The following is a 22,610-nucleotide window of genomic DNA, read 5'->3' as shown; positions in this document are numbered from 1 at the left end:
ATATAGAAATTTTTTATATAGAAATGTTTTACTGTTTTTTGTGAACACAGTTTTCTGTAACTTTGGGTCATTTTTTGATATATGGGACAATATTTTAAAGCCCTAAATGTTAGTCCTACTACTCTTTTAATATTAAGCCAAAAGAATATATTTAGGAACATATGCTAAGAAACAATCTCATATGGAAAAGAAGAATAAAGTTGCATAAATAACTTCTTAAAACAGAAACTAAAACTTTGAAAGAAGTGGATTTTGCAATAAATTGAATTATGAGAACAGAAAGTTTTATCTTTATATTACAACTCATAGGACATGTTTTTCTTTTGTAAAGTTTTAACTCTCTTATTCTAGCTCAGTACTCCAAATGGAGTCTAAATTTTTTTAAAAAGTATTTCAAAAGCTTAGCAGAATTTGAATTTCTCCTTCTCTACCTGCAGGGGGCCACCCCAAGAAAGGACTCAAAGAAATCCCCTTAATTTGCTATACTCTGTGGGGCAATTCAATTTGTAAGAATGGTTAACCAGTGACTTCATATCTTGATGCTCTGCTTTCTTTCTGAATTGTGTTTATGTGACATGAGTTCTTTTTTTTTTTTTATTAAATTCAGTTTTATTGAAATACATTCACACACCATACAATCATCCATGATATACAATCCACTGTCCACAGTATGATAACATAGTTATGCGTTCTTCACCACAATCTATCTCTGAACATTTTCCTTACATCAGAAAGAACCAGAACAAGAATAAAAAATAAAAGTGAAGAAAGAACACCCAAATCATCCCCCCATCCCACCCCATTTGTCCTTTAGTTTTTATCCCCATTCCTCCACTCATCCATACACTAGATAAAGGGGGTGTGATCCACAAGGTCTTCACAATCACACTGTCACCCCTTGTAATCTACATTATTATATAATTGTCTTCAGGAGTCCACACTGCTGGGTTGGAGTTTGGTAGTTTCAGGTATTTACTTCTAGCTATTCCAATACATTAAAGCCTAAGAGGTGTTATCTATATAGTGCGTAAGAATGTCCACCAGAGTGACCTCTCGACTCCATTTGGAATCTCTCAGCCACTGAAACTATTTCATCTCATTTTGCATCCCCCTTTTGGTCAAGAAGATACTCTCAGTCCCACGATGCCGGGTCCACATTCATCCCCGGGAGTATGTGACATGAGTTCTTATACATGTATTTGGGGATTTAAAAAATCAATTGGGCGATAGAAGCAATAGAATTAAATTATTTTACATATTAACTTTGTATGATCAGATTATCATATTTTTATGGCTAATATGTATTCTCTACTAAATAGTTCTAGTTTAAATTAAAGCTTGTAACATCAGTAATGATGTTAGTTGATAATTGTATAAAAAGAAAAACTATGAAAATTTTGAGTATTTTCTTCAAAAGAAAGCTTTCTTTATTTTTGACTGTTAGTTGAAAACTTTACTCAGGAATATGTTGAACAGCTTATTTTAGACCCTGATGGATTAATGTAGTATAAACAAAATGAATATTGCCAATTTGAAAATAAATGCTGTAATTCTCCCATGTTGAGGTAGAATAATAAGAAATCATTATAAATAAGACAGGTCCAAACAACATTTGCAACATGCCTGTTATGGAAATGGCACATAAATGGCAGCATTTGTTTAAAACCAAATTTCACCTTCATGTAGATCAGCTGCGTTGGTGAACTGCAAATAACATTACTAGATTGTTCTTAAGCATCTATTAACTTTAGAAATTACTCCAAAATATACTTCAAATGTCTTTAAATTCATATATTAAATTCCTTCCCATCTCCATTGTCTCTGTCTCTTTTTCCTATTTTAAAATGGTCTTTATTTGAATAGTACAGTAGGTCTAGGAAGTCATCTACCTGGCAACACTATATTAGTGATTGGTAACTTTATGCTATTGTATGTTCCTGAAAGTAATAAACGTATATATTTCCTTTCTATCTATTCATTCTTTCTCCCTGCTCTTCTATGTTACTGAAACTTGTGCGTGCTATTTAAAAGACCTAATTAATATTAAAAGCCAAGATATACTTTATCCACTGAAATAAGAATAATGAAGACAAATATTTAAGTGATTCTTTGGAATGAGTGACCCATCTTCCATAAGAAATCCCTTCAAAATACTCCTTTCTGATTCTTTAACTGCAGCATGAGATCAGGGAAGTCTACCTGTGGTCTCTTTTTAAAGTAATTCTGAGTGACTGTAGGCGTATTTTATGGAAGAACTGGAAGTAATTTTAGACTCTACTTCTGATCAACTTGCTTTTGCCTTCTTTCCTAGGAAGTGTGTAGAGAGCTCTGGTGCCTCAGCAAAAGCAACCGTTGTGTCACCAACAGTATTCCAGCAGCTGAGGGGACACTCTGTCAAACTGGGAATATTGAAAAGGGGGTAAGCACAAATGATTTACCAGGTGTTTGAAATGTAGCCTAAACTGATACATTTCTGGGACTGATATTAAAGTACTAGGAAATCATGTATATTAAATTAAAATATACTTGCAAAAACAATAAATTCCTAGCCATAATGGGTTTTCATATCCTGATAACTGTGCAAATGCATTGTTTAGAAAATTACAATGAGTAACTATTTTCTGGTTCAGTTTCACCTTTCTGTAGGTATATGTATGAATTATATTTATACAAAAAAATCCAAAAAAGTCTTAGAATCATATATTGTAATCTGTTTAATTGTATTATATAGAGCTTTTTTCCAATAAACAATTCCCAGGAAAATTTTGTAAACCCAAAATAGACTTTGTAGCTATAGTCTAACTAGAGTCACTTTTAAACTGTATTATGGGAAAAGGGAATAATACAAGAATAATAAAATAATCTATTAAGCATAGAGATTGGAGCTGAACAATTTTAGTTTCATCTGTCTAGTTTTCAAAAAAAATCATTTTCAAGAATTAGTCAAACAGATAGGAACAGTTATTTGCCATTCCAAAAATTCTCTAGGAGTTTGTGTGTGTGTGAATTCTAGAATGTATTGCTATTGATTGAATTTATGGTAATAACTACTACTGTCATCTGTCCTCAGTTATGACTTCTGACGTGTTAGTTGGGCTAGTTTCAACAAAGATTATACTGAATTTCAGCTTGCAATGTGATGTTTAAATAAAAAAGATGAAAGCTTTTGGGTAGCTGTCACAGTTTATTAATCTTTGCTGATGGCTTCATGCAGGACCTGTGACTTAGTGCCATGTTGATGGCTTTTCCATGCTGAGTTTGCAAATATTGGTAAATTATGCTAAGTGTATGAATTGATAGGGTAAATTTTAAGGGGTTAAAAGTTCTTTTTTGATATTTTATAAATATGCAATAAAAATATAGAAACCTTCATATGCTACCAAAGAGTCTTTTTCTTTTCTTCTACCAAAGTAGTAGAAAATATTACAAGCCACATTCTTGAAACAACAGTCTAGGTTTATTTTGGAACCAACAACTCTTGTCACCGACAAGTTACAATTTAAGTCAATCTGTACTTAGAAGAAATGCACAACTCTAAGGGAGAAGTCACAGTGAGAAACTGTTTCTCTGTTTACTATTGATTGATTATTATTCTAGTGATCTAGTCCATGGGCCACTGTTTCTATTTGTCCGTAAATGACACTATCATTAGGCCTGATGGCTTTTTAAAGTTTGTTTTTCAACCAAATGCTTGAAGAATTCATTCTTTTAAACACTTCAGAGCCCTCCTAGAAGCATTCCATAAATTTTGTCATCACTCCTAATAAGTAAAACATGGGTCGTGACTATATGAGAACACAGCGCAATACAACCAATCATTTATATGGTAAACAATATTTAATATCTTATCACTTGTGTTTAATAGCAGAGTAATATCATACAGCTATCTGCATATATATGCCAGAGATATTTCTTTGAAATTATAGACAATTTTAAGTGCTTTTAGAAAACACTCTCAAAAAATAAAAAAAATAACAGTATTGAATATAAATTTTGATAAGCAAATAGCTGATGGAGGGGAAATATAGTTACTTCTATGCATATGAGTAAGAATAAGCACAGACAAGAGAAAGTAAATAAAATTGGGCAAAACTATATTTGATTTCTAAAGATTCTCATCTTTAATCTTTGTTAGTGGTTATCAACTTTTTGATCCCTAAAACCCTTTCATTAAATTAAGTCTACAGAATTCCAGTGTATACATTTGACAAGAATGGAAATGTTCTGGTTAAAGGTGCCTCTTGCCTGCCCCTTTCCCTTTCCTTGTACCCCTGACAGCTCCTGACATACCTCTGCAAAACAGCTTGGGGGCTCTATTTAAAAATCTTTAAAGTGTAGGAAAGTTTGCGTGTGAAGGGGTCATTTATATTCAAAACATAACAGTGTAGTATCATAAAGTAAACACATTGAATGTCACCATCTAAAATTAATCTACAAACCAAACATAAGCCATTCTTCCATAGGCTTGGGACATAGATAGAGAGTTTTAGGAATGGCACTGACAAATCTTAACATGAATGAATGAAAAAATGAACCAAGGAATGAAAGAACAAATACTTACATAGACTCCTAAAAAGGAAAAGGAAAGAGTGCTAAGAGACCCTTGAAATATTCCTATCAGTAACTTTGAATTTATGAAAGGCTTTCAAAGAACTGAATCAACCTTCATTTTAAAGAAAAAATAAATACAAAGAACTAGACATGTTAGCTGAACACTTTTTAATTTATTTTTAATTTCTTTCTTACTAACTGCATTTGCCATGTTATCCCCTGTATGAATACTGTTTTTCATTGGCTTCAGTTATTTTTTTTCATTAAGAGAGAAACATGTTTACTGTTGCCAAATGCATGTTCTCCCCTTAAGGCTATATCTATTTGGAAATTAAACCAGAGCTCAGAATCTTGACTCAAATCAAAACAGCTATGCAAAGAGCAAGTGACAAAATTAAAATGGAATTTTCAATTAATCTAGTCAACTCTTTATGGTCAGTCTGTATATTTGTCACCTAAAAACAGCTGACATTCCTAGTAATGATGATGATAATGAATTTTTAAAAGCACTTACCATGTCTTAGGCACATATTGCTAGGTGCTTTACAACCGTTATTCTGTTTAATATTATAAAAAATCCTATGAGGTAGGTACTGTTATAACTCCATTTTACATGAAGAAAGTAAGACTTAAGAGCCCAAGACTGCATAGCAATTTAATGGCAGGTCTAAGATTCCAGCCCAGGTCTTTTCTGATTCCAGAGTTAAAGTCTTTGTACCACCGTACCACCTCTGATTTTACTGTAGCTTCTGATGAGAAAGTTTGCAGAGAAAAAAAGGCAGTTTTTCTTTGTCATGGGAGCAAAGTGGGTCACTAAGTCTGAGAGAGATGATGACAATGTATTACACCCTTTAATACTAAGTGGATTTTAAATTCATCTACCTGTAAGAGTTTGCCAACTCAGGAATTACAATGGGAAGGCACTATGGATAGGATGTTAAGCTATGGAGAGGATGTTAATATACCATCGTGTGACAGTAAGGTAAAATAATGAACACCCACTTTAAAATGAGAAAAAAAACTATTTCTACATTTTAGATATAGTATGAGGATGGAGTGAGATAGTATCTCAGCGAGGTTTTTATGAGCTTCCTCAAGGGAAGGTACTATATAATTATTAGAGCATCATCGTTCTTTGTCATCATTATTTGCCAACCTTAGATGATGGTGGGCAGAGATTTCTTTGTCAGACTGGCTCAACTGGCAGTAATGAGCATCAGAGAGCATAAGCAAGAGTTTTTGTGTCTCAGGAACATGAATGAAATGCCCATGACCTCTGATCTTATCTCTGAGTTTCAAAACCACTCTCATCTGAAGGAACAAGAAAGAACCTACATCCTGTCTAGCCAGCAGGATGAAATCAAAGCTGTTCATAGTGTTTGAATAAATCTTTTTTTTTTTTAAAAAAAAAAAAAAAAGGAGAGGGGGTGGAATATTGTTCAAGTGATAGCATAGGCATATCCAGAGGATTGGATCCACAATGATCTCGTCAAATTCTGGCTGCAAAAAATATGGGATCCCTGCCCTGAGGCACAGTTCCACAAATGTTCCATGTAAGTATGGGAACTGTTCCATGCACATTTTTCAGATGGAGTAAGAAATATGGCCAAAAAATTAAAAACTGATCTTTGCGTGAGTCCTGGGGGGTCTGACATCGCTTATACAGCCATTGGATGTTTGCCTGAATAAGCCATTTAAGGACTGAATAAGAACCATATGGTCTGAATGGATGTGCTCAGCAACAGTAGCATTAACCAAAGGAGGAAATTTGATGAGCCCAGATGGTGCACTGGTACTGTGTGTCCATGGGTCAGACTTCTACAAATCAATCAAGGTAACTTTCAGCCAAATAACTTTCCTTGGATATGGCATCAGCAACAGCCCTTTGGACAGGAATCAGAAGGATCCCATATTTGGTGAAATAGTAAACAAGGATTTAGATTGTGAAAACTCCAGTAGTAGTGTTGGCATTGTCACTGAACAGGATATTAAGGATAATCAAAACCCAATCCTTGCTAGCCCTGATAGTGACCACAAAGAAGGTTTCAACAACTTGGTTTGTTGCCAAAAGTTTGATTTAATGATTCTACAAGACCCAATTAGAGAGATAGCCCAGAATTTAGGATTACATATGTGACATTGATTCCTAATATCTTTGCATGGGAAACGTAAGACTGGATTATAATTGGATTATTATGTGCCCTGCTAAAGCACTAGATATATAATATGACATTTGAAGCTTAAGAATTAATTCACTTAGGTTAGAATATAATATATTTTGACTGGGTCCCAAACTATAAACACAGGAAGTGAAGAAAAATAGCCCTTCCAATTGCTCTAGAATTTAAATAGTATGGGATGACAAGTTCTGAATTAGAATTGGTCTGAAATGTAGCTTTAGCATTCCTGTACCTGCACAGCAGAAAGATAAAGCTTTTAATAGCACTGTGCTAGAATCTTCAGCTCTTCTGACTTGGGAAGAATGTTCTATATTGAATCACCAATATCACTTCCCTTAGAATCTTAGGATTTCCTTAGAGGTCTCTCATTCCAGATGCTGGCTGGACCCAGTACTGGCTTTGGTACAAGATACACCATAATCACATCCTAAAATGGCCTAGCTGAGAAGGAAAAAAAGTTATTTAAAAACATTGTATATACCCATCTTGAAATTTTCCTTTGTAGAATTCTGATAAATTCTCAAAATTAGACTGTTGATTTATAGTATATCTTGCTTGGGGGACAATCCTCTGATGTCTTTGAGGTAAAGATACTTAGTGACTCATGCAATTCAGTGTTCTAATAGTAGGACATGTTGTTTAATGATGAATAATGAATAGTGTTTTTAAAGAAAACTTTTAAAGCCTCACTGGAATATGCCACCTTTTTAAATAGCATTTGAAAGGATGTGTTTAGAAGGAATGTGAAAAGCAAAAATGAACAGCTCTGTGATTATATAAATAAATATAAAACCAAGTTTTAATGGTATTTGAAATCAAGGATGCTAAGTTACCCACTTGAAAAAATAGATGTTTATGATTGATGGGCTTGAGATTTTTTAAAGTTTCAGTTGCCATTAATTGCAACCAAGGAAAAAAATCAATAATTGTTGGCTAGGACTATTATCACTTAGTTCTTCACATAGGAAAATAGGTTCAGAAATAGGTATTCTTACACACAGCTACTAGTAGTAATGAAAAGGTAAAATGGAGATTATTTGGCCCAATCTTGTGCCTTTTATGTAGGAGAAAGTTTAACATAATTGGTATATCATTACACAGATGGATGGTCTTCAAGACCAAGTAGGTGAGTCATAGGTTGGCAGCTGAAGCAGTCCCTATCCCTTAGTGTACATTAAAAGTAGCTCTCCTCCCAGAGTTGGTACTACGTTATCAGTTCAGCCAACTGCCTCTGCTTCATCATTTTGGACAGACTAGTTTTTTTTTTGTGGTGATTTTCATTGTCATAAACTCATAATCTTTCTTAACATCTTATTTCAGAGTGTTCTTTGTAATCGCAAACCAAATTTTTATTTCCCTTTGCCTAAATTTTTATAGACAAAAGCAGCCCCCTAAAAAGTTCTTTATGTTGTTACAACTACCAAAGCATTCACTGAGTGCCAACTCTGGTCCAACTACCAGGGAATGAAGATCAAGTTGACCTTCTTTACCCTCTAGTATCTCTAGTTCCTTTCTGACATATAACCAAAACAGTCCACAGCATTCTGTAATTTAGCTAATGTATTCATTCATTCATTCATTCAATAAGTTTTTGTTTCCTGTCCACTGTATGCCAGGTACCATTCCAGGCATTCAGTGTTTCCAACAGAACATTCTGCAATGATGGAAATGTTCCATATCTGTGCTGTTCACCATAGTAGCTGCTAGCTACGTGTCTATGGAACACTTGAAATGTGGTTAGTGGGTCTGAGGAACTGAATTTTTATTTTAATTAGTTTAAATTTAAATAGCTGCAAGTGGCTATTGGCTATCATATTGTATACTGCAGGAATTTCCTTGGTCTTAAGGCTTTTACATTCTAGAGAGGGAGACAAACAATAAACAAGTAATTTGAAAAATAACAAGGTAATTTCAAGTAGTGTTAAGTGGTGTGAGGGAACCAGTGATTACATTCTAAAAGTGGTCAAGGAAAGACCTCTCTCCTGCCAGTAGACCTGGGAGTACTGAATGATGGGAAGATGGAAATACAAAGAAGTGGGAGAATAGGATTCCCAGAAAGAGCAGCAAATGCTGTAAGGAAGAAACAAGGTTCATATATGGAAGAAAAAAAGAAGGCCAGTGTGTCTGGAGCAATTTGTGCAAGGAGAGGATGGGGCTGAAAAAGGATGTAGAGGCTACATCACAAAAGCCATTGTTCCAGAATTGAGGGAAGTAAGAAACCACTCTGATCTTTTAAGCAAAAAAAAGTGATGTGATGAGATGTTTTTGAAAGATCTCTCTAAAAGCTCTCTGGAAAATGGATTATAGGAAGAAAAACTTGGAGACGGGAAGACTATATAAGAAGCTATTCCATTTTGCTAGTTTGGCCTAGGGCAGTAACAGTGGAGATGGTGAAAAGAGAACAAATTCCAGGTATATCTTGAAAGTAGACCCAACAAAGCTTGGTGATAAAATTAGTATAATAAACTGATTACTTTCTAAGCATCACATGTCATATCCCTTTATTTTTATTTAACAACCTAACATTGTTGACACAGTCAATTCTAATAACCATGCTCCCTATTATTATTGATATAAACAAACAACTTTCATAGCATCGGTATGGTTTGTCAAAGTGTGATAATTCAGCAACAGTCACCAATAAAAGCCTACAAGTGTTTGGTTTAAAAAATATATATAAGGCTTTCATTTAGCCATATTCTACAAATAAGATTTATCATGCTAGAGTTATGAGCTGATTATGCGATGTCTGCGTCTCGATAAATTATTCCTGGCTTGCTACTTATGTGCAGTCTGTGTGGTTTATTGCAGTGAGTACAGCTGAGCAGAATTCCAGTACACATGTTCATGCAGGAGCCATACACATGGCTAGTCAGTGTATATAAGGGTTTTTTTTGTACCCAGTCCCTAGTGTCTTGGCATTACTTTTATTATGTCTGCAGTGCTCATGTAGATGAAATGCCACAACACATTCTTTTACCCTTGTAGCCTCAACCAGCTTCTCTCTCTCTCTCTCTCTTTTTTTTTTTTTAAGAAAAAGCAATTGCCATCATAAAAATTCCTTACTGGAGAACTTTCCATACTGCGTTATCATTCCATGAGTCTAATAATAGTGGAATATAAAGAAAAAAAATTTAATACTGAAATAACTAAAAAAGACTTTTGAGGTCTGTAGCTACCTCTGTAATGAGAAACCTCTGGAGGAGGAGAAACAAGGAAAAAGAAGCAACCTCAGGTCTTTTAAAACTCCTGGTATGTGTTAGAGATTTATAAATCATGACCTACCTAAAGATAATTTGCAAATCACATGTACCTTCACCAATGTCTAAACACAGTTAAAGAACTATCAGTCTGTTGTCTATTGGGAGAATGCTAATGCCTATAATTGGTCATTACCTGACCCTCATGTGTTTCTGTCCTGATAGCTCTATTTGCCTAAAAGCTAATTCTGTGTTTTCTGTGAAATCTTGCAGTGGTGTTATCAGGGAGATTGTGTTCCTTTTGGCACTTGGCCCCAGAGCATAGATGGGGGCTGGGGTCCCTGGTCACTATGGGGAGAGTGCAGCAGGACCTGCGGGGGAGGCGTCTCCTCATCCCTAAGACACTGTGACAGTCCAGCGTAAGTAGCTAAAGTAAGCCGGAGCCAACAAAAAGACACAGTTGGAAATGATTCAAAGCTGTGGTTTCACATGTTATCTGTAAAAACGTTTCACTAGTGAGCCAAGTGCTTGTCTTCAGAACAAGTAATAGGCACAGGAAAGTGGAGGAGCCCTATTAGACAGACTTTCTTTTTCTTCCTTTCCCTTTACTGTGTAACTAAAACTAAAAAAAAGAAAAAGAAAGGAAAAATGAAAAGCATTGTGTATCTATCCCAGGTATAACCAGACTTTTAACTGAGTAATAATCAGATAGATTTCCTCCCCCAAAAACTATTGAATTATGAATGAATTCAGGTCTGATCTTAGCTACATTACCATTATTCCCAGGAAACTTAAGTTCTTTTCACATGTCACATAAAATTATTACTGCTACATTAGTATCAAAAGAACCAATGAGAGCACTTCAAGGGTTGAAATGCCTTGATTCGCATCACAAATCACAATGAAAAGAATACTGCCCATGTGTTAAAATAGTTACCATTCACATGCCCCCATTAATCATCTTCCAGAACTGCCACCACTTTTCTCTCCATGACTGTTTTATGCAGGTCAGACTGTTCCTCTCCCACCACTCTTCTCCAGCCAGAGTCCCCCTGGCCCAAAGCCAGCCCCATCAGTATTCTTTGCTAGCTGTACTGCTTCTCCCCCCACCAATGTCGAATACAGGTAAACCATTCCTCTAGCTGTACTTTCCTGCCCTCCCTGAGACTAAACTGCTCCTTAGCTGCTGCCTGACAAGTGGTCCCATTTTTGTCCAGAACTCAGGTCAAGGGGCTTTTTTCCCTTGCAGTATGATGTTATATTACTTCTGCTCTCTTTTCTCCCTCTGGGGTAAAAGATGGCTTATTTTTATTTTTTATCATTTCTCATTTTAACTCAGTACCTCTTTCCTTAGTTCCTCTCTCCAAATGTAGTCTCTTTTCTTCTCTTTTACTATTTTTAGTTTGAAATTATTTTCCTTTATATTAGTTATGTGTTTCCATTCTCCTGCTTTCTATTGATTATTACCCTCCTGCTAAACAGAGCTCACTGTTACCACTCAATTGAAACTAGTCGTGCTATAACCATCTCCACTACATTGTTTTTGATCAACTCATTTCTCTTAAGCTGGTTCAAGCTAGACCATGTCCTTTCCTTATTAAACTCAGCATTCACTGACATTCAAAATATGTTCAAAATGCAACTTTAATTATCCCAATCAAACCAGTAAGCCAAAATTATAATTTAAATCTTTTTTTTAAAAACAAATGCAGAATATATATATATACAGCCTAAGTTCCACTGTGGACTACTGTAAATTAATAACCAAAAGTAAGAAACCCTATGATAATAAATAATAAACCCAATACTAAGGGAATTTTTGGACCTCCTTTAAAAGAAGTTTGTTGTTTTTCTCTATTCAGGAATACCATGTCTAAATAATAGCATATGGCTTTCCCCAAAGTTAAACATTTTAAAGATTAATTTAGGCAAAGGAAAGTGGAGGGGCCCTATTAGACAGACTTTATTTTTAATCCTTTCCCCTTACTGCATAACTAAAACTAATTTTTTTTATTTCTCACTAATATGAGTACAATATAAACTATTTATATAATGCAAAGCCATCTGATTTTTAGTTTTAATTTTTTTAAATTTCACATCATATTTGAAATGAGATAGTAATTCATTTCTGTGTTATTTACTTTGAGCTAAAGCTATTTCTGGAGATTTATTTCGTGTCCTCTCGTTTCCAGTGTGTTAAAAAAAAAAGCAAACTTTTCATTTTCTACTTGGTGAACACTTAACATCAGATTATGGTTTTTGTTGAATATGATTCAAGTGGCTTTTCATTATAAATAAGTTATTTTTAAACTCATGTTGAACTGAGCACCTGGTTACTACGACAATTAGAAAATACACTGATTTCATTCATTTTCTTAACTATGTAAATCATGACTATTAAGAGAACTTCTAAAGTTGCTCATAGTAAATTGCCTTAAATTTGTTTGCTAAACAACTATAATCACTATTGCTAATAATTACTAACATAATTATAATTCAACAATTAATAAATGTCAAATTTTGTATTTTATTAAAGTAAATTTAATATGTTTTCAACAAGCAATATATGTAGCCTGTGTGTGGATAGATATGTTATATTCACATGTTAAATGGCATGTTTTCTCAGACCTTCAGGTGGTGGAAAATATTGCCTTGGGGAAAGGAAACGTTATCGCTCCTGTAACACAGATGTAAGTAAAACCAAATTCTACTATGAAAAATTAGCTTACTTTTTCCCTAGAGCAGGGAAATTTTTAAAATTGTAAACTATTTGATCAGAAATCCATGTATGTGAAGGTCACATGAATTTCTAAAATTATTAATAATGAATGGAGCCAGACTTTGCTCTATCACTTCCATCAACCAAGGTCAAGAGGGAGCTCCAGCACCAGGAGTACACTTCCCCAACAGGTATGAAGTGAAAGCTCCGTATACCCCGAATGGCCCCAACCAACACTCACAAGCTCACCACTATTTTTCGTGAGTTCTCCAGTATAAACTTATTATGCACTGTATCCCAAATTCCTAGAACGTCCCTCATCTCTTGCCATCCAATCCCGTAAGACTTGACTTCTGTTCTATTTCCTATTCTTCCCTGACTACTAACACTTCTCCTCTCTGGCCTCTGGAATTCACGATCCATCATTAGCAAAAGCCCTTGTATCCCGACTTTAAATATTCTTTCCCTTCACCTTGTTGTAATGGAAACTTGCTCTTATCTGAAGGTACTGCATCCTTGGCCTTCTAAAGTGGGGGCTGCTGTTTTCTCCCTTAGGCCTGGAAATGGATGAGTATTTCTCGTTACTCCTTCCAGACCATTTTTCCTCCCTCCTATCTAAAAATGACAACTTTTAACTTCATGTTATCAGACTATTGCCCACTACCATGCACTCTCACATTCTCCAGTCCTACTCTTATTTTAATTCTTGGTGATTTCAAAATATTCTCATCTAGGTTTTTCCATAAGCTTACAAACATACCATTATTTCTCCCATCTTAAAAGAAAACAACAATTAAAAAACCTGTGTCTAGAACCTACTTCCCCTGCCAGCTGTTGTCTCATTTCTCTGTTCTCCTTGAAGCAAAATTCCTTAAAAGATTTGTCTATTGTCACTGTGTCTAATTCCTCTCTCCATTTTTTTTTCTAAAATTATTCCTTTCAGGTTTTTGCCTCTATCACTCTGTGGAAAATATTCTTGTCAAGTTACAGATGACTTCCATGTCACTAAATCCAATATTCAAATCATTCCTCATTGTACTTGGTCAAGTGTGGCACTGCAACTTCTTGGTTGTCCTCCTTCCTCACTACTTGCACCTTATCATTTTCCTTTGCTGGTTCTTACTCTTTCCCTGACCTCTAAATGTTATAGTACCCAGGGCTTAGTCTTTGACCTTTTTCTCTGCTCTGCCAATACTCATTTGCTTGGTGATACCATCCAATTTCATTGCTTTTGAATCATTTATATTCCATTTGACTCCAATCTTGTATATTCAACAAAGACTTCTTCCATAAATTCCAGACCAATATCTTACTACTTGTTGGCACTCTCAATAGACATCTAATATTTAACATTTTCAAATGTTAGCTCCAGAACATCTCCACAAGTCTGTTCCTCCAACAGTCTTCCTCATTCGATGCTGACTCCATTTGGCTTAAGCCAAAAAAAAAACGAGTCATTCTTGATTCCTTTCTCTGCCTCCCTACCTATATCCAGTCTTGAGAAAATTCTGTGGACTTTGCCTTCAAAATATACAATGGATCTACCATTTCTCACTATCTCCAATGCTACCTGGTCTTTTACTGGATTACTCTAATAGTCTCTTAAGTGGACTCCTTGTTACTACTCTTGCTTCCTACAGTCCTCAATATAGTGAGCATAGTGAGTTAGATTGTTCTTTACTCACAACCCTCAAATGGTTCCCTGTTTCACTTAAATCCAAAGTCCTTACAAAGGCCTGTAAGACCTACCCAATCTGGCCTTCCATTACTTCTCTGAACTCAACTCTTACTACTTACCTCCAGCCACACAGGTCTCCCTCCTTTAACACGCCAGGCATGCTCCCACCTTAGCTTTTTGCATTGGTATTTCCCTTTGCTTGGAATACTCTTCTCCCAAACATCCACATGGCTAACTCTTTCACCTCACCTTTGCTCAACTGTCACCTTCTCAATGAAGCCTGGCCTGAATACCATATTTAAAATTGCAACTTCCCCTACTCCCTGCAACCCTGGAACTCACAATCCTCCTGACTCTGCTCTATTTCCCCCCATACCACCTTCTAACACACTCTATAATCCATTTATCATATTTAATTCTATTAAATTTTGAAATAATAATCTGCAACTTCATTGCAGTGATCATTTCAAGTTACCAGCCAGATTTATTCATGCATTCGCTCAATAAATCATTGAGATCCTATTGTATATCATACTGTGCTAGGGTGAGAAAGACAATCTCTGCTTTCAAAAATTTATTAGAAAATTACTTAAATACAGAATATCACAATACAGGGTGATAAGTGATATGAGAGAATAAGTATGAGATACTATAAAAGCACATAAAATTGTTACGTAGTCTATTCAGGGATTTAAGGATTGCTTCCCATAGAAAGTTTAAGACTCAAAGGGCAAATAGGAGCCGACCGGAAAAGATAAAAGAGTGACAATGAGAGCATTCTAGGCATAAGGAAAAGTAACTGTAAGTCTTGGAGGTTAAAGAATGTGATCTTTATCTTGAGGCAATAAGAAACCACTGAAAAATTTATATATGTGACTGACAGCCTCAGATTCCTGCTTTAGATGAGAATGGATTGGAGAAAGGAGAAATTACAACAGAACAACAAACAAAGCAAGAGGAGTTTAAAAATACTGGTAAGAAAACAAAACAAACAAAAAGAATATTGGTGAGAATGATTGAAGGGCTGAGCTGTGGGTTCTACACTAGGAATGACAGTGGAGTCAAAAGAGGGCTAATGGAGAAAATTAAGAATTAAATTCAAAAAGCCGTAAAAATCAAAGAATCAGTGTAAAAGGAAAAATAGGGAGAGGTAGATAGAAGGTGAGTGGAACAGGGAATGGAATGCATTTGAATTTAAGATATGAGAAATGAGGCTGTTCTCAGTGAGAACAAACCTGAGGTATGGCCATGGAAGTATACACGTAACCTTGAGTGGAGGTGAAGGAATTCAAGGAAATTTAAGGCTAGTGAGTAGGGTCTGCATGTGAAATGTTGAACACTCAGGATGATGCTAGAACTCAGAGTGTAGAGTGAGATTGAACCAGATATCAAACTCTTTAATAAATGAGGGAACCTGAGTATCGTGAGATTGGTAAGAAGCAATGATGAAGCCAGATAGTGATTTGGATAGATTTTGAATCTCAGAGGAAGAGAGTAAAAGAATTGACTACCTACTATATATTAAAAGCTCAAATTGTAGAGCCTATTTGTGGGTTGACACTTCAGTACCATCTTTGCCTTCTGTTTCAGTTATTAACAAATCATAAGGAGATACAGTTAACATAATTATATCATATACACAAATAATTAATGATTTTTTGTCATTAATTTGGACTCCACTAGTTCAGAACTTGAGGTAATTCAGATTCTATCTGAAATATAGTCAATAAAGTTGACTGAGCTTAATTTATAAAAGATAAATCCTGCTTTAATGTAATATTATCTATAAAAATTTGAGCTTTCCAAAACACATAATCTAGTGCTCTCCAGTAGAACTTTCTGCAACGATGGAATTGTTCTATACCTGCAATTTTCAGCCTGGTGGCTACTAGCCAAATTAACCATTGAGCTCTTGAAAGGTAACTAATGCAACTGGATAACTGAATTTTAAGTTTAATTATTTGAATAGGTACATGTGGATAGTAGGTACCGTATTGGACAGCATAGAATTATACAGTATAGATATGCAGTAGAAAAATAACTCTCATAAAGAAGATTGTAACTATTATATGTAAAATTCTCCAGATAAAATCAAATTTAGTTCATTTCAGAAATAAATGTACAGAGGACTTACATTTCTGGTAATGATAGATTAGGTTATGCTGACAGGCTTTCCTACAGAAATTTTTAAAAAAGACAAAATTGCGGAATAAGATTTTTTTTTTACCATTTAAAAATCAACAGAGAGCTGACAAGATAATGGGGGAAATGTCAGGTAAAAATCTGGGAGAAAGGGGAACATGGAAAGGTAAGTGGAGCATCAGAGCATCTAAACTACATTTGCCCTGTTAGTATTCAGAGGAAGAGAGAGGATAAACTGCTCTAATATCTCTTAAGTATGAGAAGAGTTTTTCGCAAAGCCCCTTCTCTGCTACCTCAGCGGATTTTATTGACTATGAGGCCACATGCCCACCCCTAAGCCAGTCATTGGCAAAGGTAGTACAATTACCATAAATGATTCAGACTACTCTAGATTTGCCCCTAAACTGGGATTAGAGTAACCTTCCCTGTGAGGTAGATTCCTGGGGAAAAAAAGAGTTCTGCCAGCAAGAAAGTAGAGAGAAATAGATATTGGGTAAGCCACAAGTATCTGCCTCAGCACTTTTCTAGTTTCCATCTTCATTAGTAAAAGAAGTAGCAACAAAAGTAGTAGAAGTAGCTGCTGCTAACATGTATTGGCATTTAGTATATACCAGACCTATTATTTTTACAGTATCTTTTCTTTTCCTGAAAGAAGGTCTCCCGTTTCTTCTCAGTAGTGAGTTAACCTGGTAGGATATTTTATATTTCCCTTCTCTCAGTATAAATCTAGGAAAACTATGATGATTTTAAGAATTAATGATTTCTTTTTTTACAACCTTGTTTTCTGCAACATTAATTAATGAATGTTAGGGAATGAGCTATTTTGTGCTATATTTTGTGCCCCTAAGCAATCTAGCAGCTGTACTTAAACTACACTGACACAGCTGAACAGCTGAAGGAAATTGTCCTGGACATGTTGACCATTCACTCCACATTCTCCTTTATGCTGTTTGGTCATGTACTCCATCATAGAACTACTTACTGAGTAATTCTGCCCGTTCTTTGTATGTTGTCTCTATAATTTAGCAGCTTTAACCCTTCCTTGTTAACTTAATTTCACTTTGATTTTTTAAAGGTAAAGTCCTATGTATACTCCATTATTTCTTTGTTAGTAATTTACTGTGTACTTTTTAAAATTATGCTACTATTTTATTAGAATTGGTACAGTTCTTGTTAGTGCTCTAGCTTTGAGTTGTCTACCTCTAGTTCTATTTTTCCCATATGTCTGTTATATTTAGTGTGCAATTTTGCAGAATGAAATTTTTTAGGAATACATGTATTCTATTAGAACAGAAACTCTTTCCTGTATTTTCAAAATCTACTCTAAGGAGTTTCTATTATATAGACTAATATAGGACAAGGAATCTAATGATAAAGATTGGAAGAGGGTTAGTTGATTGAAGCAAGGGTGAGATTGAATAATGCAAGCAAGGGTTAGTATTTTCCAGTTAGCAAATTATGGATGCTACTTTAGAAACATTATAGAGCTATTATGTCTGTGTCCTTTAAATTAACCTTGGTACTTTTTCTAAAAATATAATGATTTAAGTGTTCTTTCTTTTACACTGCACTGGTGTCCATCATGTGTCAGCTACCCTAATTTAAGGGCTTCAACAGAGTTAACTTGTCTTCTATCAGTTCATCCTCTTCCCTTTGCATGTTTTATATACTTTCATCCTACGAGGATCATATTTTATGGCCCTGAAAAATAAGACCTGAGAGAAAACTTTACAGTTAGTCAGAAATCAATTTGACAGTCAAGAACTAGAAAACAATTCGTAAGTATTTTTGACTTGGTCATTTACAATGCAAGACATTTTCTTGAGATTTAAATAGGGAATGATAAAAAGAATAAATTCAAATTATCCTGAAAGACTTTTCTAATCAGTTCTTGAAATAGGGTAATGCCAATTGGTTAAACAGCAGGAGCACCAGGGTTCTTTATTTAGTGTCATGATGAGTAGCAGCATTTTGAATCTTTAAGACTTGCTCTGTGCTTTCTAACCTATGCCCAGAATGCACTTTATAATAGGCAATAGAAAATCTAGAAGACATTAGGTTGATTCACATGAATGTGGTAGGTCCTACTTGAATTCTTTTTAAGAACTTGCAGCCCATAGCCTATCAGTTTCTCATCTCAGTCTTGACCCTCTCATTTCTGTGATTGACCAGCTGTTGCTATAACCCTCTGATTTGAGTTTTTAGCTTAGAGCAAAACATTCAAAATAATAACTTAAAAATAGAATAAATTTGAAAACTGAAGGAAAAGGAAAATAATAACTAGCTGAGATGGGATCAGTACATAAATATTTACCAGAAGGTCCTTCCACTTGCTAAAGGTGGGCCACAAATTTTGTTTCTGAGTTTCCCAGTGATCAGAGTAAAGAGACAAATACCGTAAGATTTGTCTTGTAGACCTGAAAAAAGGAGATATATGCACAAAGGAATACTACTATTTTGAAGCTTTGATACCCCTCTTCTGTGTAACCCGAATTCTACAAAATTGGAGTGAAACATATGAGGCTGACAGGACCCTTTTTGCTTAGATTAGAGGAGAAGTAAGGACCTAGAAATAATATAGGTCAAACAGTCTTAAAAGTACCAGGCAAGATATCCACAGTTGTTCCCTAATGTTGATTTAATTCTCATCACAGACATTTGAAGGGTATAGGAGTTCACTGAAGAGAAAAGCTGTCCAGTGGAAAAAGGACCCTGTTCCTATTACCTCCTGTTCCCCATACCCTGGTTTCAAGGAGAGAGATCCACAAAGAAAGAAGACACAACTTATACACACAAAACTTTCAATCATTAAAGATTCAAAAATATATCAGAAGAGGATGTCCAGCAGCAAAATTAGTCTGTCCACTCCCAACAGCAATATAACCAGCCTAGAGGTTGAAGGTATTCAGATGCTGGACTCTGAGGCCAATTATCTGCACCAGAATGTATTTGGATGTACAGTTTGTTCTCTACGCCATCATTGGTCATCCTAGATTGCCTCCAAAAGTAGCAAGGCAAGGACCTTTTGTTTAACATGCACATGATGGTCTCCAGGTCAGAATAGCAGATAAAGCCAATAACTATAGTAGGAAAAATTGATATACTTTTCATCTTGAAGCTTCTGAGAAACCAGGAGCATTTATTATAGACATATGGGAGAACTGGATGAAGTTTAGTCTCACCATTAAACCAGGAATTATAATTGAGTATTTGACATCATGAGCTAAGCTGATAGATAGGACATTGGGAAACTTGGATTTGGAGGGCAGAATTTTATGGAAGTCATGATGCTAAGGCTCATTGGTTGAGGACACAGTTCCCATCTTTGGGCATAGAGATAGACAGTTAATTAGGTCCTGACATTTTTTATAAATGTGCAAAGGTTGGAGCTGACATGATTATTTGGTAGTGCCTTCATGAGAAGTAAAGACCCTAGATCTGTGCTGGATCTCCTGCAAAGTATTTGCTCAGAAGCTGCTCAAAAATATACTTTTGATCCATTTAACCTCAAGGAGCACAATACTTACAAATTCTTTTTTATGGCATAAAAGAATGTTGACCACTAATGGGGCATTTCTGCTTTCCTGAGCAATATTTCATTCCAATGACTTAAAACTATCACGCAGAATTTTCTAAAAGGGTAGAAATTGGTGTGTATGTTGTAAGTACTTTTTTTTTAAGTAGTAGAATTTAATGGTTGGTGTGGTAAATACCTTAATAGAAAACTTGATATTTGAAAAGAGTAAAAATATGACTGCATTAGGGTTATAAATCAAATTTTATATGAAAGCCTGAAGCAGACATATTAACCACTATGAAAAGGACTTTTCTGCATTTCTAGAAAGAATTTTCTGGGGTTGTTTAGTTGTTTTCCAGAAGCCAAGAAAATCTTTGTGTTTTGCCTATTCCATAATATTTGTGATTTGTGTATCTGCTTAATAATATGACTAGGATAGAACTTCTGGTGAAACACCTAAGTCCACTCTGCCTGGAATGGGAATCCACAATATTCTTGCATTTTAAACAACTCATTTCCCCTCCTTTATGCATCTAAGCTATAAGAAAATATATGGAGTAAAAGAGTTTTCCAGGTGGTCTGAAGTCTGTTCTAAAACTTAAGCATAGATCATGTAGTATGTGGATGTTCCCTCAGTTAGCTTTGCTAGAGGAGCATGTTACTCAGTACTCTTTTTCTTCTTCAATCCATTGCTTAGGGACGTTAAACAGTGCTATTGCCATAGCTGTGGCTAGACAGGAAAATTATAGCCTATATTTGGAGGTAGGATTGTTAGTGAAAAGCATGGACTTTGCAGTAAAATTGTCTTGAGTTTGTATCCTGACGCTGATACTTGTTATTTGACCTTGGCAAGTCACTTAACATCACTAAACTTCAGTTAACTCCTATATAATTTGAGTATAATTGTATCAAATTTTCAGGGTTGTTTGAAAATTAAAAGAAGTAATATATGTAAAACATCTAGGACTATTCATAGTACTTAGTTGGTACACAATATAGTGCAGCTATTAGTATAGGTTTATGTTTTATATACTTACATATGAGATACATAAACACATAGTCTCATTAGATCTTCAAATCACTCTTACGACGAGAAAGAGGGCAAGTATTATATACGCATTTTAAAAACTGAGTAAACTAAAGCTCAACAGCAAGCTAGTATTCTAGAATGGATCCAGGAAAGGCAAAGAATTTATGATTCCTGATCTAATGCTCTCATCACAGATAGAGCCCTTAGGAAGTAGGTTTGGCAAGGTCAACATCCTGAAAGAGATGTCACATTTGACCTTGTCTTACTTCCATTCTAACCTTACCCTACAGCAGAATGAGATAGCTGAGAACATTCTGAAACTACAGACCTTATCTCTAGGGAGAGGTGTGGGTAAGTGATAACAAGGTAGAGTTGATCCATTATCTATAAATGTAACCATGTATTAAATTAAAATTAGAAAACATATCTGTATCAACCACTTTATTCTTATGTGTGTGTGTATATATATATATACATATACATATTCATATACATGGCAAAAAATAATGGGAACAGTGTCATTAATTTTCCTTAGGTTAGTATGGATTTTATGGTATGCATTATGTTTTGAGAAATAAAGTCTAGCTTTTAAGCACAAAATAAAGCTTGCTTGTTTATTTTGTGCTTAAAAGGGACTTTTAAAAATTACAAAGTAAAATTTTGTTTCTTAACCTTTTTTATAGGCTTAGGAAAGAATTATGCTATGGATAGATGACATTTTAATTACATAATTTAGGCTATCCAAGGCATATAAAAATAATTTTAATTTTTAAAACTCTCATAGAAGATTATGGTATCAAACATGACAGCTAGATTCAAGTTTGTCTAGACAATATGGGTTTGTCAAGCATTTTTCTTTTTCTTTTAAAGTAAATATACAGTGAAAAGTTCAAAAAAAAATCAGAAGCTGTTTAGGGAAGATGATATAAGAGGCTGAATCAAAACTGGAGTTGAGATAATTCATAGCATGCACTGAGCACTAAATTTGACCTTGGAAATGCCCTAGTGTGCAAATTAATTAGATAATCAAATAGTACCTGATGACTAGAGGATCAAGAATTTTGTTTGCAACATGTAAAAGAAGGTTTAGGAAGCAAGGCCTTGGTAGTCCTTGTGGCATCTTTGTGTGATTTAGAAAAAGGTACCCCTCTCTGTGAACAAATAAGAAAAATGCATCTCTTCATCACATGTCAAATGCATGACTAACTAAGCAGAGCATGGGTTGGATATCAACCTCCACTTGTGTACCCTAAACTAACAGGGTACAACCTGCTAAGAATATGTTGATGTTTCAGTTTCCTGGTTGGTAAAACAAATACCATACAAAGGTTGGGTTTAGCAGGAATTTATTGGCTCAAGGTTTCAGAGGCTAGTAAGATTATTTCCTCCCAGGTCAGTTTCTTCTGTCAGGCAGGAATCCATCTTTGTGGTTTCTCACTTTTCCGTCACATGGCAATAGACAAGGTAGCATCTTCTCTCTCTCTTCTGTATTCCATTGACTTTCACATTCTCTCTCCTTCCCTACTCTCCTTTGTTTATAAGGACTTTATCATACTGGATTAGGGTCCACCCTCATTTAGTTTGGGCACACCT

General features: G+C 35.1%; 1 protein-coding gene and 1 pseudogene across 1 annotated transcript in view; both read left to right on the top strand.

Moving 5' to 3' along the window:
* ADAMTS6 (ADAM metallopeptidase with thrombospondin type 1 motif 6) overlaps positions 1 to 22,610 on the top strand; it is a 429,283-nt gene that overhangs the window by 327,789 nt on the left and 78,884 nt on the right. The window contains exons 11-13 of the mRNA XM_037802152.1: positions 2,312 to 2,419; positions 10,205 to 10,350; positions 12,558 to 12,621. Coding sequence (XP_037658080.1) covers positions 2,312 to 2,419; positions 10,205 to 10,350; positions 12,558 to 12,621 — 318 coding nt within the window. The remainder of the gene's footprint in view (positions 1 to 2,311; positions 2,420 to 10,204; positions 10,351 to 12,557; positions 12,622 to 22,610) is intronic.
* Positions 19,308 to 20,018, top strand: LOC119508340 (annotated as a pseudogene).

Source organism: Choloepus didactylus, chromosome 13 (assembly GCF_015220235.1).
Source record: "Choloepus didactylus isolate mChoDid1 chromosome 13, mChoDid1.pri, whole genome shotgun sequence".
In the NCBI taxonomy this organism is placed as follows: domain Eukaryota; kingdom Metazoa; phylum Chordata; class Mammalia; order Pilosa; family Megalonychidae; genus Choloepus; species Choloepus didactylus.
This window is presented reverse-complemented; position numbering and strand designations above follow the sequence as displayed.